Genomic DNA, 27,843 nt, shown 5'->3' on the forward strand with positions numbered 1-27,843 from the left:
ATGGACACTTTTTACATAATGCAGGTTTCTCCGATCAAATGGCCTAAACTAAATTGCGCTCAATTAAAATAAAAGAACTTGCGGTCATGTTAACAAAAGATACATAACCTAAAAACAGGACAGGTCAAAGTAAAATGGACATTATGGAATGGACTATCACAACTGTTGTCCTGGAGTTTAACACCATTGTCATGATCAGTATAAGTAAACATGAATTAAGGCATTATCATTTCCTCATAAAAACACCAGCATCAAAGCAACAGGACAAGGTTGTCCCGCTCATCAATGAAGCATTTTAGTATACCCGAACCATGACCATATCATCTACCGTAATTTCCGGACTATTAAGCGCACCTGAATTAAAACATTTTTTTTATTTTGAACATAAATAAGCCGCACATGTCTATAAGCCGCAGGTGCCTACCGGTACATTGAAACAAATGAACTTTACACAGGCTTTAACGAAACACGGCTTGTAACAAAAATAAATAGGCTTTAACGAAACACGGCTTGTAACAAAAATAAATAGGCTTTAACGAAACACGGCTTGTAACAAAAATAAATAGGCTTTAACGAAACACGGCTTGTAACAAAAAATAAAACATTTGCAGTAAGCTTTAGTTGTCTTTTTGCACTGAGTCAATTCCTCACGCTGCTGTTTCCAACGTCTTATCATCGACTCATTAAGACCAAGCTCCCGTGCAGCAGCACTATTTCCTTTTCCAACAGCCAGATCAATCACCTTCAACTTGAAAGCTGCATCATATGCATTTCTCCGTGTCTTTGCCATGATGAGGGTGACAAAATGACTACCGTAATCAGAATGACGGGAAGTTTGAGAGCGCTCGATTTAATCTAAACAGTAAACAAAAAAGTTGTTTGACCTTAACCCGTTCGGCAATTTCATTGGTCTAATGAAAGCTTCATGCCGCCAAAAAACTGAGCACGTCACAGAATGTGTTTTTTTGGAGAAAAAAAAATTGAAAGAGGGAAAAATCCATATATTAGCCGCGTCATTGTTTAAGCCGCGAGGTTCAAAGCCTGGGGAAAAAAATTCGGAATTTACGGTACTCCAGGGGTAGGCAACTAGATTCAGCTGCGGGCTGAATCTTTCTCGAAGTGAATGGTCAGGGGGATGGAAAATAATTATAATTTGTACACTGCAAAATGACCACAACTAAGCCCAAAGAGATTGTATTGAAAAATAACAAGAATTTCATACCTTGATTACATTGACATACTTTTTTATTTTTTATTTGTGGGAATGCTTTCAGCTGAATTCCTGGTCTTTTTTTTTTTTTTACAAAAACAAATCCCCCAAATCCTGTTGCTAACCCCTGATCTTCTATGTCTCATCATACTCATTATTTCTTCAGTTCACCTCATCCACTTCCCAACTATATCCAAAACCAACAGAATTAGTACTAAGTAGTAGTACTACATTACATGTCACTATACATGGGCCGTGTGCATTTTCTGTTGGTGTACCCTGAGGTAGCTCCTCTCTGAGAACCTCTTCCCGCAGTGTGTACAGGTGAATGGCCTCTCTCCCGTGTGGACTTTCAGGTGCATCTTCATATGGTGCTGGCGGGAGAACCTCTTCTCACACTGGGGGCAGCTGTAGGGTTTCTCCCCAGTGTGGACCCTCTGGTGCCTCTTCAGGTTGGACGAGTCTGAAAAACTGGCCCGGCACAGGTGGCAGCCGAAAGGTTTCTCCCCTGTGTGCATCCTCTGGTGGATCTCCACCTGTTTGGGCAAACGGAAGGCTTTCCCACAAAATGAACACGGAAAGCGTTTCTCTTTGGCGCTGCCACCTTTACTGATTTCGTCTCTACTACTGTCATTTGTCAATGGGCTTGTGTAGCCATTTAATGTTGATGAACTGGCATTGTCTGAGGTCTGGTTTAACATAAGGAGAGTGTGAGGAGGATGAAGGCCAGGAAGTGTCTGTGTTGTCACAGGATCCATGTTCCAGTTGATAGATCCTATAGAAGGCAGGCTGAAGGCAGCACCTGTTAGGGGGTTAACCTGAGGCTCCATCAGTCTCTCTGAATCACAACTATAGGAGCAGGACGGAGCATCGCTAGCCGAGTCTGTGTCTGTTCTCTCGTGCTGCATACCGACACCTCCCAGTCCCCGCAGACCAAATCTACGACTCGCCCTTGTCTCAGCCAGTCTGTTGTCACGGAGACTAAGTTTGGTTGTTGTTTTGTGTTCGACAGTCTGTTTCTGGTTGTGGTTAACAGCGTTGTTCCCCAGCCCAGAGTTGAAGACGCTGTCCCATCCACTGACCTCCACTATTTCGCCTCTAGTCCTGGCCTGCTCATGGATGTTCTCCCCCGGGCCATTGACTGCACTTGTCTGGGAATCCACGATGGCCGCCCAGTCTCCTCTGTTAGCCTCCAGCCAACCACCTCAGGAAAAGGTTAGAAAATAGGTCTTAAAAACATGGCAGAGAAAACTGCATAGGGAGTTTGACTCAATTACTTGGTCAAGTTCATACATTGTGTTTTTGTATGTAAACATAGGGTTTATTGATTTCATTTTATGAATGAAGAAAATAAATAAATAATAGACAGGTGCATCGCTATTCCTATTGAAGAACTATTACTGTATGTAGGCTATATGCATTTCTCCCTTACCTTGCTCCCCCATCTTTAGTCCACTCAGCAGATCAATGCCCTCTGGTTCATCTTCTATTGTCTCCTCTTTGACCAGCAGCAGATCAGGCTTCCCATCCTCCATGTCTACTGACTGTAAGAGATACAGAGTGAGAGGATGTTGGATCAAGACATCTGATATGAGCATCCTGCTATGGAGCATCTTCTGATTGGGCAATGAGGGATTGCTATGAGTACTATGCAAACTTGTTAGTTGATTTGACACTATGCAGATGTGCTAGTTGATTTGATCACTTGACACTCTTTATTGGTTTGCTAATTCAAAAGGCATGGCCCCACTATTAAGACAACATTAATCAAGATTAGGGCTTGTATCCACAAAGCGTCTTAGACTAGAAAATTGGTTGTAAATGCTGAGAATAGAGACATTTTACTCCTACTCTTATGGGTGAAAATAAAAGCTATGCATGAAGCCTCTTCTAGTCGGCAGATATTTAGGAACCCTCATGAATTGTCCTAACCAGTTAAGAGTTATCAGCAGGTGTCTTGATTATAAGAAAAGGCAGAGAGTCAGTGGCTCCTGCACCACATGCAATTGTTTTGGAGTTGATCGAATATTTTGATATTTCTATATGATCAACCCATAAATAATCTACTCTGAACAAAAACATGAACGCAACAATTTAAATACATTTACTGAGTTACAGTTCATATAAAGAAATCAGTCAATTGAAATAAATGTATTAGGCCCTAATCTATGGATTTCACATGACTGGGAATACAGATATGCCTCGGTTGGTCACAGATACCTTAAAAAAAAGGTAGGGCCGTGGATCAGAAAACCAGTCAGTATCTAGTGTGACCACCAGTTGCCTCATGCAGCACGACACATCTCCTTCGCATAGAGATGATCAGACTGTTGAGTGTGGCCTGTGGAATGTTGTTCCACTCCTCTTCAATGGCTGTGCGAAGTTGCTGGATATTGGCGGGAACTGGAACACGCTGTCGTATACTTAGATCCAGAGCATCCCAAACATGCTCAATGGGTGGGTGACATGTCTGGTGAGTATGCAAGCCATGAAAAAAAACTGGGACATTTTCAGCTTCCAGGAATTGTGTACAGATTCATGTGACATGGGGCCCTGCATTATCATGCTGAAACATCAGGTGATGGTGGCGGATAAACAGCACGACAATAAGCCTCAGGATCTCTTCACGGTATCTCTGTGCATTCAAATTGCCTTCAACAAAATGTAATTGTTAATTATCTATAGCTTATGCCTGCCCATACCATAACCCCACCACAGGGCACTCTGATCACAACGTTGACTACAGCAAACAGCTTGCCCACATGACGCCATACACATGGTCTGTGATTGTGACACCGGTTGGACGTACTGCCAAAATCTCTAAAACTACGTTTGAGGCGGCTTACAGTAGAGAAATTAACATTCAGTTCTCTGGCAGACCTTCCTGCAGTCAGCATGCCAATTGCACACTCTCTGTGGCATTGTGTTGTTTGACAATGCTGCACATTTTAGAGAAGGGCCTTTAAATTGTCCCCAGAACAAGGTGCAGCTCTGTAATGATCATGCTGTTTAATCAGCTTCTTGTCAGGTGGATGGATTATCTTGGCAAAAGAGAAATGCTCACTAACAGGGCTGTAAACTAATTTGTGCACAACATTTGAGAAAAAAAAAAATGTTGTGCATATGGAACATTTCTGGGATCTTTTATTTCAGCTTATGAAACATGGGACACAATTTACATGCTGTGTTTATATTTTTGTTCAGTATAGATCAACATGCAACAAACAGTAGGCTATCTTTTGCGCTTTTGACAATGATTTTACATGAGGCCTAAGTCACATGATATGCCTAAATACTTATAACCACTAGGCTAATAAATAATAACATTTTTCTTTTGATTATTCAATTAACATACATCATGTTATTTCAAGTTATGAATTGGGCAATTGATTTATAAGCAATTGACAGCATCTAGGGCCTATGCGTTTGGTGATTAATGACCTTTCAAACGTTTTATGCAACATTATCGGCAGGTGAGTTGATGCCTAGTCTACTGTGCCAAAGGTAATTTAGAGAATTGTTGAACAGGAGTGACGAGTGTGTTGATATAACAGCAATCCAAATTCTACTTTTACCAACCATACTGTATGATTCAGTACAATATGCCTATCACATTATAAAAAATCTCAGAATTTGTTTAAAAAAAAAATTTGATTATGGATGCCAACATTAGGAAAGAATTAAGAGAAGGCAAAGTTTTCGTGTCAGGTGAAAGTTATAAAACGTTTTACCACTGCAACACTTGACGGACAGTTACATTCACCATTGTAGTCTGAAGCGTGCTATAGCGTTCAAAGCTGGCGATGCCTCATTGCGATAGTTTATACCCCATCATTTGCAACAATGTTAATGAGCGTCATCACCATCTTTCCTTTGCAGTAACTCAAACTGTTCAGATTACCAGCAGAGAAACTTTTATGAGTGGATTTTACTCCTGGCTCAGAGTTTGTCTGGACACTCAAGAACATCATCCTAAAACATACTCTGAGCTGGGAGTTTTTTTTTTAGTCTGAAAACAGGTTTTAAAATGATTCCTACGACCTTTTCTGAGATGGTTTGTGGATATGGGCTTTGTGCAAGCTTCACACAACCACGGTGAATGTGACTGTACATCACATGTTGCAATGGTAAAACGTTTGATCTCATTTTTCTCTGATAAAATCTATTTGCCTACTCTTACTTCTTGGCAAATATGTTGGCATGCATAACCTGATGGTTGAAGCAGAATTTTTATAATTACACCGTTATATCAACACACTCGTCACTCCTGTTTAACAACTCGCTTTGGGACAGTTGGCATGAAATCACTTGCCGAAAGTGTTGCATAAAACGTTTGAAAGATGTATAATTTTCCTCGAACACAATCAAATTGAACATAGGCCCTAGATGCCTTCAATTTCACAACTTAAAAGGCATTCCCCATTTAGCTATATTTTTTAACAACATGATATTGCGCTCCAAAGGGATATCTTAAAATAACATGATGTAGGTTACTTAAATAATAAAAATATGTGATTCTTTATTAGCCTATGTGGTTATAAGAATTTAGGCATATCATGTGAAATAGGGCTCATGTGAAATCATTTTTAAATAAAATGTATTGTTGCATGTAGGTCTAGATTATTTATGTATGTATCAATATTAACATTCTTTCAACAACTCCAAAGCAATTGCATGTGTCGCAGGAACCACTGACTGCATTTTTCTATTATCAATGCACCTGCTGGTAACTCTTAACTGGTAAGGACAGCTCAAGGTGTCATTAATACACTACAGCGCCTTTGGAAAGTATTCAGACCCCTTGACTTATTCCACATTTTGTTACAGCCTTATTCTAATATGGATTACATTAAAAAAAACAATTCCTCAGCTATCTACACACAATACCCCATCATAACAAAGTGAAACTATTTTGTTCTAAGAACCTCTTCCCACAGTGTGTACAGGCGAACGGCCTCTTCCCCGTGTGGACCTTCAGATCGTGCTGGTGGGAGAACCTCTTCTCACACTGGGGGCCGCTGTAGGATTTCTCCACAGTGTGGACCCTCTGGTGCCTCTTCAGGTTGCCAGCCTGGGCTAAGTGCATGTGACACTGGGTACAGCTGAAGGATTTCTCCCGTGTGGAACTACTGGTGGAACCACCTTCTGGAGGCAGCTGAATCCTTTGTTACAGAACATGCAGAGGAACCGTTTATCTTTACTACTGTCTGATGTGGCTTCCTCTCCCGGAACCTGGGCTCTAGCCCTGTCGTTTGAGTTCAATACCTGATCGAAAAGGCCATGTGAAGCTAAGCTTTCCATGTAGTCTAAGAAGTCTCTGTCCTGTCAGTGTCCATCTCCTAGGTGACTATCTGCATTCCATGTGGAAGGAATGTCGCCCACCACTTTCTCAGTCACTTTATCTACGGCCAGACCCTCCCCTTTCTTATCTAGGCACTCTTCAGAGTATACACTACTACTGTACTAGTTCCAGTCCCCTCTAGACAGATCAGTCTGTCTTTAAACCCAAGGATATGTTGCCAGGTCCATCTCTTTAGTGTAAGAACAAGACAGATCATCAACACCAGCGTATAACGCATCACCATCTACACAGGAATTAACAGCCCTTTGGCTCTGGTGAAATAAAGGTAGATACTCTGAGCCAGGAGCAGGAGGACAGCCCAGTCTCCCCAGCCCCTCTGGGTCTGATCCGTGGACAGATCCGGTGCGCAAGAGAGAGCCTGTGTGTTACAGTTAAAGTCTCTGACATTAGGATGGCATTCAGCGTGCCACTGACCTCCGTGATGTTATGTCGTGGGTCCTCTTCTTCAGTCCTCTCCTGCTTGACCAGGGACGATCCTCTAGGACCTGCAGCCTCTGCATCTGCATCCTGACACAAGAGGGTAGGTTATTACCGGTGAGTAGAATTGGATAACAATGTAGTAAGGAAGTCTCACAAGCTCCGCTATGGCAAATAAATGAGGATGTACATGTAAGCAAGTGAATAGCTGAGGGGAGTCTTTCTGAAATAAACGGGACACATTTGATGTACTGTTACACAAACCTCTATCATGATAATGTGCTGGGTTGAGGTTCCACTCTCCTCGTCAACAGTGATTGGTTGGTCATCGCTCTGTGTATTGTGTCCCGCTGGCTTCACAAAGCTCTTGTGGCCTCCAGTGAGATGTCCTTCACCTGAGAGAGTGATTGGGGGGGAAAGACATGGTTAGGTTAGGTATTGTTAATGCTGAACGCTATAGTGTACACTATTGAGTTTTGACACTGTCTAGAATTGGCCAGGATGTAAGGTTACACTTTGCATAACTTCTTGATATACTATTTCTAGATTGATTGATTAATGTTCCATTCATCATATTGTTTTCAATTAGTAAATGCAGTAAATCAAGAATATGGTTAGAACATGATAAGTGTCTTTGTGCAAGATAGCTAAGTAATCAGGGGAATTATTGCATCCTATCCAAAAACTGACCAAGACCCAATTATGGTTAACACATCTAGTCACACATGTGCAGGGGGGCCCGCTGCAAAATGTACCTCTTTCCATTCCTCTGTATCGGTCGAGGATCTTGACACTACTGGGACGTCTGGAGAGTGCGCGCTCTCGCGTTGTCCTCTCTGCGCGCTCCCGTGACACCTTTAGCTCCAGTAGCTGTAGTTTCCTCCGCAATGCCCTGTTTTCTTTCTGGCTTTGAGTTATTTCCAAACGAAACACTGCATAGTCGTCGTCTACGAGTTTACAGATCTCTGCCACTGCTGCATTCGCTAGCACCTCCATAATGGAGGCTATTTCAGTGTGAAAAACCATGGCCATTGTTTGCTAACGTTAGATGTTATCCATGTAACTAACGCCAGCCTTTATCAACCAAGTCCTGTCTCCAACGCGAATGAAAGACTACCTGACGTAAGTATGCGATGCTGAGCAGTTAAATTAGTAATATTTTGAATCCCATCGTGTAAATGGCCTAATAAAAACGCTAACGAGAAAATGGTTCTTGGTCATGTTTACATCCGTACTTATCTGGGTTTTAAATGGCGGTTAGCAACCAAAAAGTTGCATTACCGCCACCAATTGGACTGGAGTGTGAGTCCATTAAACGTTATACAAAAAAATGGGGAAAGGAAAGAAAACGTCCCAACCCACTAACCCCCACAGTGGAGACCAATATTTCTATACTATATACTAACCCAAGATAGACCAGAGCCTGTCGTTTCCGATGGGGGCAAATTAATCATAGTGGGCAGAACACGCAAGGATGTAGGCAGAGCCAAGCACAAGCTAGTGAGATCCTATTGGTGCGTTCTAGCATTTATTTGCCTATTTCCGTTAGGGGACGCCTAGTCTGTGAAGTGCGCTCGTGTAATAACTCCATTCTAAACAACGATTTTTGGGGGTAGACTTTGGCAAAGAGTAAAGTCTACAAAACACAATCCACTCTGTTACAAATTCTAGTTCTGGAAACAGAAAACTGTATGGAGATCAAATGTTTAATAGCTGAGAAAATTTGCTGGAAAATCCATATTGCTCCATCTTCTCCCACTTCTGGCCACTGGGCTTCCTCTCATCACCATATTTGGAAGTGAGTGTAAATGCCAACCGGATGCTTCACATTAATACATCTGGTGAAATATCTGGCTCAGTGTTCTATCTGTGGTGGCGGTGTCATTATTCCCCTAAAACCTAGCGGTCAAACAGGGAAATGGTTCCAATCGTTTTTCAAATATTCATTTTTCCCATTGGGGATTTTAGAAACATTTATAATAAGGGCTGTGTTTCGTGTAACATTGCCCTGGTGTGATGTTTTGATAACCATGTAAATCTCTCTCGAACAAGGTGAATGTGATCAATATTCAGCTCTATTTACTCTGATTTAAAATGCTAATTAACATCAAAGTAGATATCATGCAAGACTACAAATCCCTGCACGTCATATCTAGCTGGCACCTTTGCTAACAGGTAAATTAAGAAATTTTGCCAATTTATTCAATACTACATTTAGCTATCATTGGATAGTTAATCCAGAGATTCTTACCTTTGCCTCGATTTTGCAGTCTCGTCCAGATCATCATGACATTTGTAGTTCTTTATGCCACATTAGCAGCCAATTTGCATTTCATTTGTTGGGGGTAAATACAGGCGAATATATTGATAAAAGTCACCTTTGTCCGAGAGAGATTTACAGTGCCTTCGGAAAGTATTCAGATCCCTTGACTTTTTCCACATTTTGTTAGGTTACAGCCTTATTCTAAAATTGATTATTCTTTTTTCCCCCTCAATCTACACACAATACCCCATAACGACAAAGCAAAAAAAACAACATTTTTTAAAATTTTTGCTAATTTATTAAATATAAAAACTGATATCACATTTACATAAGTATTCAGACCCGTTACTCAGTACTTTGTTGAAGCACCTTTGGCAGTGATTACAGCCTTGAGGCTTTGTGGGTATGACGCTACAAGCTTGGCACACCTGTATTTGGGGAGTTTCTCCCATTCTTCTCTGCAGATCCTCTCAGGTTGGATGAGGAGCCTTGCTGCAAAGCTATTTTCAGGTTTCTCCCGAGATGTTCGATGGTGTTCAAGTCCGGGCTCTGGCTGGGCCACTCAATGACATTCAGAGACTTGTCCGGAAGCCACTCCGGCGTTGCCTTGGCTGTGTGCTTAGGGTCGTTGTCCTGTTGGAAGGTGAACCTTCGCCCCAGTCTGAGGTCCTGAGTGCTCTGGAGCAGGTTTTCATCAACGTTCTCTCTGTACTTTGCTCTGTTCATCTTTCCCTCGATCCTGACTGGTCTCTCCCAGTCCCTGCTGATGAAAAACATCCCCACAGTATGATGAAGCCACACATGCTTCACCGTAGGGTTGGTGCCAGGTTTCCTCCAGACGTGTCATTCAGGCCAAATAGTTCAATCTTGGTTTCATCAGACCAGTGAATCTTGTTGCTCATGGTCTGAGAGTCCTTTAGGTGCCTTTTGGCAAACTCCAACGGGCTGTCATGTGCCTTTTACTGAGGAGTGGTTTCCGTCTGGCCACTCTACCATAAAGGGTTGATTAGTGGAGTGGTGCAAAGATGGTTGTCCTTCTGGAAGGTTCTCCCATCTCCACAGAGGAACTTTAGAGCTTTGTCAGAGTAACCATCGGATTCTTGGTCACCTCCCTGACCAAGGCCTCTCTCCCCCGATTGCTCAGTTTGTCCAGGCAGTCAACTCTAGGAAGAGTCTTGGTGGCTCCAAACTTCTTCCATTTAAGAATGATCAGGCCCACTGTGTATTTGGGGACCTTCAAAGCTGCAGAAATGTTTTGGTACCCTTCCCCAGATCTGTGCCTCAACACAATCCTGTCTCGGAGCTCTACGGAAAACTCCTTCGACCTAATGGCTTGGTTTTTGCTCTAGAATGCACTGTCAACTGTGGGACCTTATATAGACAGGCCTGTGCCTTTCCAAATTATGTCCAATCAATTGAATTTGCCAGTTATCAATACGTAATGCCAGGTGAAGCCTACACGAAACACAGCCCTTAATTATTATAACATTATTTCTCCCCAATTTCGTGATTACAATCTTGTCTCATTGCTGCAACTCCCCAACGGGCTCGGGAGAGGTGAAGGTCGAGTCATGACACGCCAAAACATGACACGCCAAGCCGTGCTTCTTAACACCGCTTGCTTAACCCGGAAGCCAGCTGCAGCAATGTGTTGGAGGAAACACTGTTTAACTGACGACCGAAGTCAGCCTGCAGGCGCCCGGCCCGCCACAAGGAGTCACTAGAGTGCCCGGCTAAACCCTTCCCTAACCCGGACGATGCTGGGCCAATTATGCGCTGCCCTATTGGACTCCTGAGCACAGCCTGGGATCGAACACAGGTTTTTTGTACACATGACAGGAGTTTACACGTTTTTTGTTCCAGCCTTTCACTAATACCTAATTCAACTAATTCTGGTCTAAATTGTAGACCTTGAATAGTTGAACATGGTGTTTGTGCTGGGCAGAAAATAAAAACTGTAAATACCAACCATATACAGTGCATTCAGAAAGTATTCAGACCCCTTTTTCCACATGTTGTTACGTTACAGCCTTATTCTAAAATTGATTAAATGGTTTTTTAGAAATCTATGGCAAGAACTGAAAATGATCAAAAACAAATTTGATAGAGCTTAAAGAATTTTGAAAAGAATATTGGGAAAATGTTGCACAATCCAGGTGTGGAAAGCTCTTAGAGACTTACCCAGAAAAACTCAAAGCTGTAATCGCTGCCAACAGTGCTTATACAAAGTATTGACTTAGGGGGTGAATACTTGAGATATTTCTGTATTTAAGTTTCAATAAATGCACACACGTTTAAAAAAAAATAAAACATGTTTTCACTTTGTCATTATGGGGTATTGTGTGTAGATGGGTGAAAAAACAAATATATTTAATCCCTTTTGAATTCAGGCTGTAACACAACAAAATGTGGAATAAGTAAAGGGGCATGAATAATACTTTCTGAGGGCACTGTACCTCTCGTGCTGAACGCCAATCCTGACCCTGTCTTTATTCGTGGGGTAACCATGAATTAACTTTTTTGTTGACAAGATAAAGTTAGGGATGACATGCAAACAACAAATGCTGAGCCTTCATACTCATGCTTAACGGACCAAATAATGAAAGACAAGCACTGTAGTTTTGAGTTCAGCAAAGTGGGTGTGGAAGAGGTGAGTGTTAGTATCTATAAATAAAGACAAGCTGGATGGGAAATTGCTGAGGTTGGTAGTGGAATACATTGCGACTCCTGTTTGCCACATCTTCAATTTAAGCCTAGAAGACGGTGTGTGCCCTCAGGCCTGGAGGAAGGTTAAGGTCATTCCGCAGCCCAGAAATAGCAAAGCACCCTTTAATGGTTTAAACAGCCGACCCCAAAAAAAAGACAAAGTTATTTTACAGAAAACAAATTAACAACAGACTTTCAGCATGCTTACAAGGAAGGGCACTCAAAAATTGATAGTATGAAGATTGTGAGAGCGGTTTTGTTAGACTTCAGTGCAGCTTTTGATATCATTGATCATAACATATTTCTTACGGCACAACAGGGACTGTGAAGACACAAAATATATCAAAATGGCTGTGGATTGTAATTTAAACTGTATTGTGTTATGTAAATGGTTGGCCTTGCTGGAGCCGGAACGGTTTATAGGGCAGGAGCCATCTCCTGTTTCTGGAGTGTGAGGCAGAAACAGGAGATTGCGGTGTACAAAACATTAGGAACGATTGCTCTTTCCATGACATAGACTATCCAGGTGAAGCTATGATCCCTTATTGAAGTCACCTGTTAAATCCACTTCAATCAGTGTAGATGAGGGGAGGAGACAGGTTAAATAAGTATTTTTAAGCCTTGAGACAATTGAGACATGGATTGTGTATGTGTGCCATTCAGAGGGTGAATGGGCAAGACAAAATATTTAAGTACCTTTGAAAGGGGTACCAGGCTCACCGGTTTGTGTCAAGAACTGCAATCAGGGGCCAGAGGTCCAGTCTCTACCGCCATCAACACCACAGGTCCTACTGGATTGCTGACTGTAAACACAAATTGTACATTAGAGCATATTAAGGTTTACAGTATACAGTTGAGGTCGGAAGTTTACATACACCTTAGCCATTTAAACTCAGTTTTTCACAATTCCTGACATTTAATCCCAAGCAAAAGTTCCCTTTCTTAGGTCAGTTAGGATCAACACTTTATTTTAAGAATGCGAAATGTCAGAATAATAGTAGAGAATGATTTATTTCAGCTTTTATTTCTATCGTCACATTCCCAATGGGTCAGAAGTTTACATACACTCAATTAGTATTTGGTAGCATTGCCTTTAAATTGTTTAACTTGGGTCAAACGTTATGGGTAGCCTTCCACAAGCTTTCCACAACAATTTTAGTGAATTTTGGCCCATTCCTCCTGACAAAGCTGGTGTAACTGAGTCAGGTTTGTAGGCCTCCTTGCTTGCACATGCTTTTTCAGTTCTGCCCACAAATGTTCTATGGGATTGAGGTCAGGGCTTTGTGATGGCCACTCCAATACCTTGGCTTTGTTTTCCTTAAGCCATTTTGCCACAACTTTGAAAGTATGCTTGGGGTCATTGTCCATTTGGAAGACCCATTGGTGACCAATCTTTAACTTCCTGACTGATGTCTTGAGAAAGTGGTGATCCTAACTGATCTAAAACAGGGAATTTTTACTAGGATTAAATGTCAGGAATTGTGAAAAACTGAGTTTAATTGTATTTGGCTAAGGTGTATGTAAACTTCTGACTTCAACTGTAGGTAGAGATATTAAAATGACTATGCATAGAGTAGCAGCAGCGTGGGGGAGGGGCAATGCAAATAGTCTGGGTAGACATTTGATTAGACGTTCAGGAGTCTTTTGGCTTGGGGGGTAGAAGCTGTTTAGAAGCCTCTTGGACCTAGTCTTGGTGCTCCGGTACCACTTGCTGTGCGGTAGCGGAGAGAACAGTCTATGACTAGGGTGGCTGGAGTCTTTGACAACTTTTAGGGCCTTCCTCTGACACCGCCTGGTATAGAGGTCCTGGATGGCAGGAAGCTTGGCCCCGGTGATGTACTGGGCCGTACGCACTTCCCTCTGTAGTACCTTGCGGTCAGAGGCCGAGCAGTTGCCATACCAGGCAGTGATGCATCCCGCCAGGATGCTCTCGATGGTACAGCTGTAGAACCTTTTGAGGATCTGAGGACCCATGCCAAATCTTTTCAGTCACCTGAGGGGGAAGAGGTTTTGGTGTGCTTGGACCATGTTAGTTTGTTGGTGATGTGGATGCCAAGGAACTTGAAGCTCTCAACCTGCTCCACTACAGATGAGAAAGTTGGCGTGCTCGGTCCAACTTTTCCTGTAGTCCACAATCATCTCCTTTGTCTTGATCATGTTGAGGGAGAGGTTGTTGTCCTTGCACCACACGATCAGGTCTCTGACCTCCTCCCTATAGGTGGTCTCATCGTTGTCGGTGATCAGGCCTACCACTGTTGTGTCATCGGCAAACTTAATGATGGTGTTGGAGTCGTGCCTGGCCGTGCAGTCATGAGTTAACAGGGAGTACAGGAGGGGACTGAGCACACACCCCTTGTTGTTACCTACCCTTACCACCTGGGGGCGGCCCATCGGGAAGTCCAGGATCCAGTTGCAGAGGGGGGTGTTTAGTCCCAGGTTCCTTAGCTTAGTGATGAGCTTTGAGGGCACTATGGTGTTGAACGCTGAGCTGTAGTCAATGATTAACATTCTCACATAAACTCAGCAAAAAAAGAAAGTCCTCTCATTGTCAACTGCATTTATTTTCAGCAAACTTAACATGTGTAAATATTTGTATGAACATAAGAAGATTCAACAACTGAGACAAACTGAACAAGTTCCACAGACATGTGACTAATGTGTCCCTGAACAAGGGGGGGGGGGGGTCAAAATCAAAAGTAACAGTCAGTATCTGGTGTGGCCACCAGCAGCATTAAGTACTGCAGTGCATCTCCTCCTCATGGACTGCACCAGATTTGCCAGTTCTTGCTGTGAGATGTTACCCCACTCTTCCACCAAGGCACCTGCAAGTTCCCAGAAATTTCTGGGGGGAAATGGCCCTAGCCCTCACCCTCCGATCCAACAGGTCCCAGACGTGCTCAATGGGATTGAGATCCGGGCTCTTCGCTGGCCATGGCAGGACACTGACATTCCTGTCTTGCAGGAAATCATGCACAGAACAAGCAGTATGGCTGGTGGCATTGTCATGCTGGAGGGTCATATCAGGATGAACCTGCAGGAAGGGTACCACATGAGGGAGGAGGACGTCTTCCTTGTAACGCACAGCGTTGAGATTGCCTGAAATGACTGATTGCCTGCAACAAGCTCAGTTCGATGATGCTGTGACACACCGCCCCAGACCATGACAGACCCTCCACCTCCAAATCGATCCCGCTCCAGAGTACAGGCCTCGGCGTAATGCTCATTCCTTCGACGATAAACACGAATCCGACCATCACCCCTGGTGAGACAAAACCGTGACTCGTCAGTGAAGAGCACTTTTTGCCAGGCCTGTCTGGTCCAGCGACGGTGGGTTTGTGCCCATAGGCGACGTTGTTGCCGGTGATGTCTGGTGAGGACCTGCCTTACAACAGGCCTACAAGCCCTCAGTCCAGCCTCTCTCAGCCTATTGCGGACAGTCTGAGCACTGATGGAGGGATTGTGCGTTCCTGGTGTAACTCGGGCAGTTGTTGTTGCCATCCTGTACCTGTCCCGCAGGTGTGATGTTCGGATGTACCGATCCTGTGCAGGTGTTGTTACACGTGGTCTGCCACTGTGAGGACAATCAGCTGTCCGTCCTGTCTCCATATAGTGCTGTCTTAGGCGTCTACAGTACGGACATTTATTGCCCTGGCCACATTACGGACATTTATTGCCCTGGCCACATCTGCAGTCTTGATGCCTCCTTGCAGCATGCCTAAGGCATGTTCATGCAGATGAGCAGGGACCCTGGGCATCTTTCTTTTGGTGTTTTTCAGAGTCAGTAGAAATACCTCTTTAGTGTCCTAAGTTTTCATAACTGTGACCTTAATTGCCTACCGTCTGTAAGCTGTTAGTGTCTTAACGACCGTTCCACAGGTGCATGTTCATTAATTGTTTATGGTTCATTGAACAAATATGGGAAACAGTGTTTAAACCCTTTACATTGAAGATCTGTTAATTTGTAAAAATCCAAATAATTTATCTTTGAAAGACAGGGTCCTGAAATAGGGACGTTTCTTTTTTTGCTGAGTTTAGGTGTTCCATTTGTCCAGGTGTGAAAGGGCAGTGTGGAGTGCAATAGAGATTGCATCATCTGTGGATCTGTTGGGGCGGTATGCAAATTGAAGTGGGTTTAGGGTTTCTGGGATAATGGTGTTGATGTGAGCCATGATCAGCCTTTCAAAGCATTTCATGGTTACAGACGTGAGTGCTACGGGTCAGTAGTCATTTAGGGAGGTTACCTTAGTTTTCTTGGGCACAGGGATTATGGTGGTTTGCTTGAAACATGTAGGTATTACAGACTCAGATAGGGAGAGGTTGAAAAGGTCAGTGAAGACACTTGACAGTTGGTCAGCGCATGCTCGGAGTACACGTCCTGGTAATCCGTCTGGCCTTGTGAGTGTTGACCTGTTTAATGGTCTTACATCGGCTGCGGAGAGCGGGATCACACAATCGCCTGGAACAGCTGATGCTCTCAGTTGGGAGACGACGCACAAGAGGATTGGGCCAAACTGCCAGTACAGAGGTGCAAGAAGCTCATCGATGGCTATAGGAAGCGCTTGATTGCAATTATATTGACCAAAGGCTGTGCTAGCAAATATTACGTCTAGGGTGTCAATACTTTTGTCAATGCCATGTTTATTTTCTGATTTAAATGGATATATTAAGTTCTGAATCAAAAACAAAGGTTATGTAATATTAACAGTGAAATATAGAATTGCGGAGACCAAATACATTGGTGAATTTCAACTTATTTTTAGGGAAAATTGTCAGTTACTTGATAAAAGTGCAAGGGCCACGACTGTGTGTGTTGATTAAATAATGAAGTATAATGTTTTGGTTAGATTGACAAGGGAAACTCAGTCCCTTCAAGGATACAAAAATAACCAAGTCAGTCAGAACAGAGTCAATTTTGTATATCATTTCAACAAATCTACTTGCATAATGAAGTACAGTACTTTTATTGCACAAAATGATACAAGTAAATTAACTTTTCTCACTATGGTACCTTTTCTGTAAATCTGGAACCCTTACTTTGATCAAATTAATTTTAGAATACTTCGGAAAAGGTTTAACATTATAAGGCACCATCCTGATCTCACTATAACACCAGTGTCAACCTAAAGGGACTAAGTTTGTAAAAATACTTCACTAATGAAAATGACAGACAGCATCACACCAACCATTGCCATATCATCTACTCTGCCTCATCATAATCATTCTTTCCTCAGTTCAATCACATTTCAATCAAATGTATTTATAAAGCCCTTTTTACATCAGCAGATGTCACAATGTGCTATACAGAAACCCAGCCTAAAACCCCAAACAGCAAGCAATGCATGATGTAAAAGCACGGTGGCTATGAAAAACTCCCTAGAAAGGCAGGAACCTTGGAAGAAAGCTAGAGAGGAACCAGGCTCTGAGGGGTGGCCAGTCCTCTTTTGGCTGTGCTGGGTGGAGTTCACCTCATCCAGTTCACTACTACATCCAAAAGCAACATAATTAACTACAAACACACTAACAAGTACTACATATCACTATACTCTATACATGGGCCATGTTTTCAGGTCTCTCCTCTGAGAAACTCTTCCCGCAGTGAGTACAGGCGAACGGCCTATCTCCCTTGTGGACCTTCAGGTGCATCTTCAGCTGGTGCTGGTGGGAGAACCTCTTCTCACACTGGGGCAGCTTCAGGATTTCTCCCCAGTGTGGACACTCTGGTGCCTCTTCAGGTTGAACAAGTGTGAAAAACTGGCCCGGCACAGGTGGCAATTGAATGGTTTCTCCCCTGTATGGACCCTCTGGTGTCTCTTCAGGCTGAACTCGTGTGAAAAACTGGCCCAGCACAGGTGGCAGCGGAATGGTTTCTCCCCTGTGTGAATCCTCTGGTGGATCTCCACCTGTTTGGGGAAACTGAAGGCTTTCCCACAGAACGAACACGGGAAGCGCTTCTCTTTGGCGATGCCACCTTTACTGATTCCGTCTCTACTACTGTCATTGGTCAATGGGCTTGTGTAGCCATTTAGTGTTGAGGCACTGGCATTGTCTGAGGTCTGGTTTAACATTAGGAGAGTGTGAGGAGGATGAAGGCCAGGGAGTGTCTGTGTTGTTGCAGGGTCCATGTTCCAGTTGATAGATCCTATAGAAGGCAGGCTGAAGGCAGCACCTGTTAGGGGGTTAACCTGAGGCTCCATCAGTCTCTCTGAATCACAACTATAGGAGCAGGACGGAGCATCGCTAGCCCAGTCTGTGTCTGTTCTCATACAGACACCTCCCCGTCCCCGCAGACCAAATCTACTCCTCACCCTGGTCTCAGCCAGTCTGTTGTCATGGAGACTAAGTTTGGTTGTTGTTTTGTGTTCGACTGTCTGTTTCTGGTTGTGGTTAACAGTGTTTTTCCCCAGCCCAGAGTTGAGGACACTGTCCCATCCACTGACCACTATGTTGCCTCTGGTCCTGGCCTGCTCTGTGATGTCATCCCCCAGGCCATTGACTGCACCCGTCTGGGTCTGGGAATCCAAGATGGCCGACCAGTCTCCTCTGTTAGCCTCTAGCCAACCAACTGCAAGAAGAGGTTACAAAATAGACTTTGGCAGAGGAAACTCTACGTATGGAGTGTTTTTGAGTCAATTACCTGGTCAAGTTAATACATTGTGTCTTTGTTGTATGTAAACATAAGTTGTATTGATTTTATGAATGAAGAAAATTAAGATAAAATAATAGCCAGGAGTATCACTATTCCCATTGAATATCTATTACTGTATGTATGTCTCCCTTACCTTGCTCCCTCATCTTTAGTCCACTCAGCAGATCAATGCTCTCTGGTTCATCTTCTATTGTCTCCTCTTTGACCAGCAGCAGATCAGGCTTCCCATCCTCCATGTCTACTGACTGTAAGAGATACAGAGTGAGAGGATGTTGGATCAAGAAATCTGATATGAGCACCTTGCTCTGGAGCATCTTCTCATTGGACAATGAGGGACTGCTATGAGTACCATGCAAACATGTTAGTTGATTTGATACTATACTAATGGTTTGAGAATTCAATGGCATGGTCCCATACTTAGACAAAATTAATTAAGACCTGACCTAATACCAGTCAGACAGTAGTTCACAGTGGGCTCACCTCAGTGAGACTGTGTGTGGTCCTGTGCTGCTCAGCTGGTTGCTCTGTGGGTTCAGGAGGAGGTGTAATCTGGTTGTCGTCCATGACCATGGTCCCCTCAGGGTTCCCCAGACCCTCCTCACACCCCTCCTCCTTCACCAGCAGCACTTCCTGGAAGAGACGGGTGATACAGATTACACAGACATACACTCCCTCAGGTACGCACACACAGATAATAAACACACTTTCAACATGGAGTGTTTATCCATCCCCACTATGAGTCCTATACTGTAGTTACAGAATGACTTCATTGTTGTTAAACCCATCATGGTGGACATAAATATGAGTCATCAGGCAAACCCGACTCAACTAATTTGATGTGCACAGTAGGTGTTTGTTAGTGTGTAGGTACAGTGCAGTGAAGGCTGCTGAGGGGAGAACAGCTCATAATAATGAGTAAATGCAATGATATAAATGCAATGATATAAAGTAAATGCAATGATATAAAAACACGATTTTCATACCATTCCATTCACTCTATTCCATCCCTTAAACTCCATTCCAGCCACTATTATGAACCGTTCTCCCCTCAGCAGCCGCCACTGTTACAGTGCCTTCAGAAAGTATTCATACCCCTTGACTTTTTCCAAATTTTGTTGTATTACAGCCTAAATTTAAAATGGATTAAATTGAGTTTTTTGGGGGGTACTGGTCTACACACAATACCCCAGAATGTCAAATTGGAATTGTTTTTCAACATTTTTACAAATTAAATATGAAAAGCTGAAATGTCTTGAGTCAATGAGTATTCAACCCCTAACTTTAAGACAGAGTTTAATGGCTGTGATAGGAGAACAGATCAACAACATAGAAGTTACTCCACAATACTAACCTGAATGACAGTGAACAGAACGAACCCTGTACAGAATAAAAAATATTCCAAAACATGCATCCTGTTTGCAACAAGGCACTAAATTAATACTGCAACAAATGTGACAAAGCAATTGACTTTTTCCAGAATACAAAATACAGAATGTAAATCCAGTACAACACATTACTGAGTACCACTCTCCACATTTTGAAGCATAGTGGTGGCTGCATCATGTTATGAGTATGCTTTTAATCATTAAGGACTGGGGAGTTTTTCAGGATAGAAAATACACAGAATGAAGCTAAGCACAGGCAAAATTCTAGAGGAAAACCTGGTTCAGTTTGCTTTCCACCAGATACTAGGAGGAATTCATCTTTCAGCAGGACAATAACCTTAAACACAAGGCCAAATCTACACTGGAGCTGCTTACCAAGAAGACAGTGAATGTTCCTGAGTGGCCAAGCTACAGTTTTGACTTAAATCTGCTTGAACATCTATGCCAAGACCTGAAAATGGTTGTCTAGCAATGATCAAATACCAATTTGACATAAATTGAAGATTTTTGTTAAATAATAAATGGGCAAATGTTGCACAATCCAGGTGTGGAAAGCTCTTAAGAGACTTACTCAAAAGATTCCCAGTTGTAATTTCTGCCAAAGGTGATTCTAACCTGTATAGACTCAGGGGGTTGAATACTTATCAAGCTACTTATTTTATCATGAAAAATAAAAAACTATTTTTTGTAGATCGTTGACAAAAAAATGACAATTAAATCCATTTTAATCCCACTTTGTAACAAAACAAAAATGGAAAAAGTCAAAGACTGTGAATACTTTCTCTAGGCACTGTATGTAGGCCCTAAGTGTATATTGGTTATAAAGCATTGTTGGATGTATGTAGAATAGGGTGAAATCAAATGTGATTCATACTAAAAAGAGTCCCAATGAAAGTTAATGAAAAGTCCATTTTGTGTTTATTAAACAAAGTTTTATATATGCCATATGAAAACTACACATGCCGTAACAAAAAATGTCCATGGACTTGATAAACTGCATTCATTTTCTCATTAATGGTGGGGGGAAAAAAGGTAGTTGAATAGAAGTAATGAAACAGGCATTTGTGAACATAATATAGCCTACACAGTACTAACACAATACGTAACAGATGTTTTATGTCTGACTGTAATATTGTACCAAAGAATATTCAACACTGAAATCTGTTACTCTCGTTATACCAAATGCATCTGTGAATCTTTTCTGCTGACAACAATGAAAAGTAATCTTTGTCTTTAATGCAGGGTTTGATCTAAACATCAGAAGATATCAAGTGGAATGTTTTTTCTGCTGGTGTATCCTGAGGTAGCTCCTCTCAAACCTCTTCCTGCAGTGTGTACACTTAGGGCTGTGGTGGTCATGAAAATGTGTCAGCCGTTAACTGTCATGCAAAATGACCACCGGTCTCACGGTTATTGACCACGTATTAACATAAACACGGTTGGCATCTCCGGGTTTCCACGCATACAAGCAGCTGATGTGCGCCTTTGGAACATCTACAATTCAAATAAGTATTATAAATCCATTTAATATACACCATCACAATAGCTGGTGTTAAGAAACATTATCATACGAAGAAAATGTATTTCAGAAGAACAGAATTTCATGTTGAGTCCGACTAATGTATGTTACCGATCTGGGTCTGCCATGCCAATAGCAGAAAAGATACGCTTAATTCCTGTACAATTATTTTACATCATACGATTTTATAGTTACAACAATATAAGTGAACATTGATTAATAAAATGGAAAGGATATCTTTCTCTTAACGATTGCTGAGCTTGTGCGCAATGGAGCGGCTATTCTGTGTTGAGTGTAAAAAGTGATCATCGGAAACGTTATGTGGCTACTTTAGTGGCGAGACAAACCTTAGAATATCTTAGAAATGAAAACATATGGGCTGCATGATGCAACTATTGATGATTTGGAAAAAGTAGCAAAAAAAGGCATGTGCTCTGTTTCATGCCTGGACTGCACACTCTGTTCATTAACATTCCCTCCCATCAGACTATTCTCAGTTTAATAAGGTCTTTATACTAAATAATATATGTGTGAAATTAGTTTAGATTTAGAATGGGCCGTTATCAGCTGCATGTGCATCCCATCCGTATGCACTCAACAGTGTCGATGAAACACGAATAGGTGTGTTGGAAAAATGACCAGCTCCTGACACGCATCATTCATTCATTATGAATAACATTTATTTGGTTTCATTCTTCATTAAAATGTAACCACAATGTTCAGTTGAAATGACTCGCATTTGCACGCACCAACAGTAGGGACACATATACATATATATATATAAAATGTGGATTTGGGCTAATTCTGAGGAAGTGAACACTCAAAATGCATTAGCTAGAAAACTAAATATAATATGCTGATAGTTAGCTGTGTAATTTACTAATCTAACAGTTCATGTAGTTACAGTTCAGTTAATGTAATGTCCTGAAAACTTTTCAGCATACCCAATGTCGTCTATAGGCCTATGCAATTACTCCGCCCCGTATAAGCTATATCTCAAACCCATAGCCAACCAGACACTTCGGTTAGAAAAGGTGCTCCAGCGGTCCAAATTGAGAGTTGAGAAATAAATATAATACCTACAGAAAGCTGAGACCCTCCTCCCTCCCGAGTGGCGCAGCAGTCTAAGGCACTGCATCGCAGTGCTAGAGGAGTCACCGGTTGCGGCCAGCTGTGTCGCAGCTGGCCGCAACCGGGAGACCCATGAGGTGGCGCACAATTGGCCCAGCGTCGTCCAGGTTAGAGGAGGGTTTGGCCGGCTGGGATGTCCTTGTCCCATCTCGCGACTCCTTGTGGCAGACCAGGCGCCTGCAAGCTGACGGCCAGCTATACGGTGTTTCCTCCGACACATTGGTGCGGCTGGCTTCCGGGTTAAGTGAGTAGTGTGTCAAGAAGCAGTGCGGCTTGGCGGGTCATGTTTCGGAGGACGCACGGCTCTCGACCTTCGCCTCGTCCAAGTCCGTATGGGAGTTGCAGCGATGGGACAAGACTGTAACTACCAATTAGGTATCACGAAATTGGGGAGAAAAAGGGGTAAAAAGTGCAAAAGAAAAAAAAAAGAAGGCTGAGACCCTCCCCTCTCCAACAGTCACAACAGTAGGCCTATTTGCTTTTAAAACTGTGATTTTCCCACAATTGCAACTTGGAGCGCAGAGAGAGCGAGTGGTTTGGAGGATGGATGAGACGTTTCGGATAATAACAGCAAGTCTATGTCAATATAAAAATGTGGAACTTGAAATTGAATGTCAAATTCCACGTTGAGTCATGGTAACTGGGCTACTCAAACTGCACTCTGTAAATGAATGGTGCTGATGGGCGTTAGTAGCCTACCAAACTTGCTAACGGCCATCAAGACGCTAATGGCCTGGTACTCAACACTCTATTGTCCCTCAAATCACTCTACGCAGAGAGAGAGCGTGGTTTGGAGGATGGATGAGACATTTCGGGTAATAGCAGCAAGTCTTTTTCAATATAAAAATGTGGAACTTGAAATTGAATGTCATGGTCAATACACCTGTATTTTCAGAATGCAACACACGTATTCCTGCTATTTCAACCCCTGCAGATTATTCAAATTAAATCATTAAGTGTTTTTGATAAGATTTTCAAATGCATTAGCATTGATGTCAGAGTAATTTGAGGGACAATAGAGCGTTGAGCACCAGGCCATTAGCGTCTTGATGGCCGTTAGCTAGTTTGGTAGGCTACTAACGCCATCAGCACCATTCATTTACAGAGTGCAGTTTGAGTAGCCCTGTTACTATGACTCAACTGTCATGTGGAATTTGACTACAGTCATGACTCGTGACCACCAGTCTGGCGGTATTACGGTCACCGTAACAGCCCTATACACAGGGGAACGGCCCCTCTCCAGTGTGGACCTTCAGGTGCATCTTCAGCTGGTGCTGGTGGGAGAAACTCTTTTCACACTGGGGGCAGCTATAGGATTTCTCCCCTGTGTGGACCCTCTGATGCCTCTTCAGGTTGCAAGCCTGGGCAAAGCGCATGTGACACTGGGTACAGCTGTAGGGTTTCTCCCCTGTGTGGATCCTCTGGTGGATTTCTACCTTCTGGGGGCGGCTGAAGCCTTTGTTACAGAACATGCAGAGGAACCGTTTCTCTTTACTATTGGCTGATGGGGCTCCTCTTCCCCGAGCCTGGGCTCTAGCCCGGTCGTTTGAGTTCAATACCTGATCGAAAAGGACGCGGCCGTGTGAATCGGAAGGTACCATCGACGTGGACACTGGGTTGCGATCCCTGAGCGGGTGTAAAGGGGACTGGGTTGCGACATTTGGATGTAAGCTTTCCCTGTAGTCTAAGAAGTCACTGGAGTTGCCCTGCGAGTGTCCTCCTCCTAAGTGAGTCTCGTCTGCATTCCATATCAGAGGAGCATCGCCCTCCACTTTCACAGTTACCTCATCTACGACCAGACCCTCCCCTTTCTTATCTAGGCACCGTTCAGAGTTGACACTACTACTGTACTGGTTCCAGTTCCCTCTCATTGGATTAGTCTGTGTATCTAAGCCGACAGGCATGTCACCAGGTATCATCTCTGTCTCTGTAGCATATGAACAGGACGGATCATTGCCAGTCTGTAACGTGTCACCTGAGTCCTGATGGGACAGAACCGTCCTCGGGCTCGTGTTTCCGAAAAGTAAATACTCTGAGCGGGGAGCAGGAGGACAGCCCAGTCGGTCCAGCCCCGTTAAAGTCTCTGTATCTGTCTCGGACTTGAGGACGGCGTTCAGCGTTCCACTGACCTCCGTGATGTTTCGTCGGGTAATGGGTGGCGCTGGGGCGGTGGTGGGGTCCTCCATGCCTACAGGGGGCGCTCCAGCCGTTCCAGTATGGATGTCTCTGCTGTGCCGTGGGTCCTCCTCTTCTTGAGACCTCTCCAGTTTTACCCCAGGACCTGCAGCCTCTGCATCCTGACACAAGAATAGAGGAGATTATTACCGGTACATGAGTAGAATTGGATAACAATGTCCTAGGGAAGTCTAAGAAGCTCCCCTATGGCAGATACATTAGGATGTACTTGTAAGCAAGTGAACAGCTGAGGGGAGTCTTTCTGAAATAAACTGGCCACATTTGATCTACTGTAATTTTTATGCAACACTATGACACTAACCTCTATCACGATAACGTGCTGGGTTGAGGTTCCACTCCCCTCGTCAACAGTGATTGGTTGGTCATCTCTCCATGTATTGTGTTCCGCTGGCTTCACAAAGCTTCTGTGGCCTCCAGTGAGATGTCCTTCACCTGAGAGTGTGATTGGGGGAAAAGAAGTGGTTAGGTTAGGTACTGTCAATGCTCAACACCATACTGTACACTATTGACAGTTTTGACTGTCTACAATTGGCAAGGATGTAAGGTAACAATTCAAATAACTTCTTGATACACTATTTATAGATCAGTAGATTATGTCCCATGCATCACATTGTTTTCAATTAGTAAATAATAGGAAATGCAGTAAACCAAGAACCTGGCCAGAATATGATAGTGTCTTTGTGCAAGATTGCTAAATAACCAGGGGAATTATTGCATACAATCCCAAAACTGACCAAGATGCAATTCTGGTTAACACATTTAAAGTCACATATGCGCAGAGGGCAATTTTTCAAATTTTCATGTTTCGTTTCTAAATATTTGCGCAAGAGCGAAGGTTTCCCGCAAGAGAGTAATGGTTAATGTGATTGGATGTTAATTATTTGACTAGGCTACCTGTATTTGACATTGTTATTTCGCTGAACACTAGATGGCTACATTTTATTTTTGGCAGTGAAATGAGGCTACTCAGGTGAGAAAATCCTCACCCAAATGTATAGCCCCGTTGGAAAATATAAATGTACTGTTTGAAAATGTGAAGAAGAAAAAGAAAATGTATATATATTTTTTAAATGCATGTACTCCAGTTTGGGAGGGACGGTTAAGCTAATGTAGGCTAATGTGATTAGCATGAGGTTGTAAGTAACATGAAGTAAGTAACATGAATATTTCCCATGACATAGACATATCTAATATGGGCAGAAAGCTTAAATTCTTGTTGATCTAACTGCACTGTCCAATTTACAGTAGCTATTACCATGCTATGGGTTGAGGAGTGCACAATTATGAACTTGAAAATGTATTACTAAACCAATTACGCACATTTGGGCAGTCTTGATACAACATTTTGAACAGATATGCAATGGTTCATTGGATCAGACTAAAAACTTTGCACATACACTGCTGCCATCTAGTGGCCAAAATCTAAATTGTGCCTGGGCTGGAATAATACATTATGGCCTTTCTCTTGCATTTCAAAGATGATGGTACATGTATTATTATCTTTTACCATATCTAATGTGTTATATTCTCCTACATTAATTTCACATTTCCACAAACTTCAAAGTGTTTCCTTTCAAATGGGATCAAGAATATGCATATCCTTGCTTCAGGTCCTGAGCTACAGGCAGTTAGATTTAGGTATGTCAATTTAGGATATATATTTTTTTAAATAGTAAAAATAAAGAAAAACCCTTGATTGAGTATGTGTCCAAACTTTTGACTGGTAATGTACATTTTCTGACAATTGTGCACTGAGTATATTTTTTTAAAACATCCTTGTTTCTGCAGGGTTCAGGTTGCGGTATGCGTCTTCACCACCATATTTAATCAGATATCACTTTCTAAATATTTTTTGTTCAAATTTCAACATGTCTATTTAAATGTATGAAATTGACTGAGATACCAGCTCATTTGGTTCCCTAATCGTATTAAAATCCCCACATATAATTACGGAATTTCCCACACATAAATAGCCCCTAATGTACCTCTTGCCATTCCTCTGTATCGGTCGAGGATCTTGACACTTCTGGGACGACTGGCGAGAATGCGCTCCCGCATCGTCTTGTCTGCGCGGTCCCGTGATACCTTCAGTTCAAGTAGCTGTAGTTTCCTCTGCAATGCCCTGTTTTCTTTATGTCTTTGAGTTATTTCCAAACGAAACACTGCATAGTCATCGTCTACGAGTTTACAGACCTCTGCCACGGCTGCATTCGCCAGCACCTCCATGATGGAGGCTATTTGAGTGTGAAAACCCATACAGTTAGCCATTGTTAGAACCTAGCTACCTAGCGTTACCTAGATAACATCAACCTGTCCTGTCTCCAACGCGAATAAAAGACTACCTGGGGTAAGTATGTGATGCTGTGCAGTGTGTTAATTAACGTCTGAATAACAACAACATAAACGCTAACGTAACAATTGTACTTGATCACTGTTCACTTCCGTTTAATTGCTCTTCTTCGTGTAGTTTTCCGGCAAACTAGACGTTTTGCTGCCTTTCCCAGGTCGGAGAGCGAATTGCACATTTTGGTCACACAAATGGGGAAAAAAGAAATTGCACCACCATCTAACCCTAGATATATCCCACTACAGGCTGTCGGCCTGGGAGGCTCTAACCCCTTCTCTCAAAACCCTGTGAAGTTCTTCTGCACTAAAATCTCTGACACCCAAAAACTTTTCTGCTGCTGCTACTACTAAACCTATCTTCTGGGATTTCTTCTCCATCTGTGCGGTACAGTTAATGACCATAGCAATAAACGACAAGAAGCCAACCTTACTAAAGCACAAACTGTCCGCGTCACTCTGTACTGGCCTGCTAGTCACAGGGATCCTCTCAGGGTCCCTCACCCGACCTCACTCTTTCCCCATCACCATCTACTTTCCTCAGTGCCTCAGCATGAGACACTTTCTGCACTGTAACCCTGGCAACCTCAAATTGTCTCACTTGCATAGGACATTTCTGATCCCCAGCAACATGCGCACCCCCACAATTGAAACACACCACTTTT

At 42.8% G+C, this 27,843-nt stretch overlaps 1 protein-coding gene and 1 long non-coding RNA gene across 4 annotated transcripts; both read right to left on the bottom strand.

Moving 5' to 3' along the window:
- Positions 1 to 1,227: 1,227 nt before the first annotated feature.
- Positions 1,228 to 27,479, bottom strand: LOC115201858 (transcriptional regulator prz1-like). Of its 3 annotated transcripts, XM_029765730.1 has the most exons (6): positions 27,088 to 27,341; positions 7,745 to 8,011; positions 7,254 to 7,384; positions 6,987 to 7,079; positions 2,643 to 2,754; positions 1,228 to 2,414 (listed from the first exon to the last, which is right to left on the bottom strand). In XM_029765730.1, the coding sequence occupies exons 1-6, from the start codon at positions 27,101 to 27,103 to the stop codon at positions 1,453 to 1,455; spliced, it is 1,581 nt and encodes a 526-aa protein (XP_029621590.1). In that variant the 5' UTR covers positions 27,104 to 27,341; the 3' UTR covers positions 1,228 to 1,452. The 3 variants fall into 3 exon arrangements, with proteins under 3 accessions (XP_029621590.1, XP_029621591.1, XP_029621592.1); XM_029765731.1 differs by lacking the exon at positions 7,745 to 8,011 and having other exon boundaries at positions 26,821 to 27,479; XM_029765732.1 differs by lacking the exon at positions 27,088 to 27,341 and having other exon boundaries at positions 7,745 to 8,384.
- On the bottom strand, positions 18,730 to 19,193 carry LOC115201947 (uncharacterized). The gene is made up of 2 exons (XR_003879848.1): positions 19,085 to 19,193; positions 18,730 to 18,849 (listed from the first exon to the last, which is right to left on the bottom strand). It is a non-coding gene; the product is annotated as an uncharacterized LOC115201947 (long non-coding RNA).
- Positions 27,480 to 27,843: the final 364 nt, after the last annotated feature.

The sequence above is a fragment of the Salmo trutta genome, chromosome 11 (genome assembly GCF_901001165.1).
Source record: "Salmo trutta chromosome 11, fSalTru1.1, whole genome shotgun sequence".
NCBI lineage: Eukaryota > Metazoa > Chordata > Actinopteri > Salmoniformes > Salmonidae > Salmo > Salmo trutta.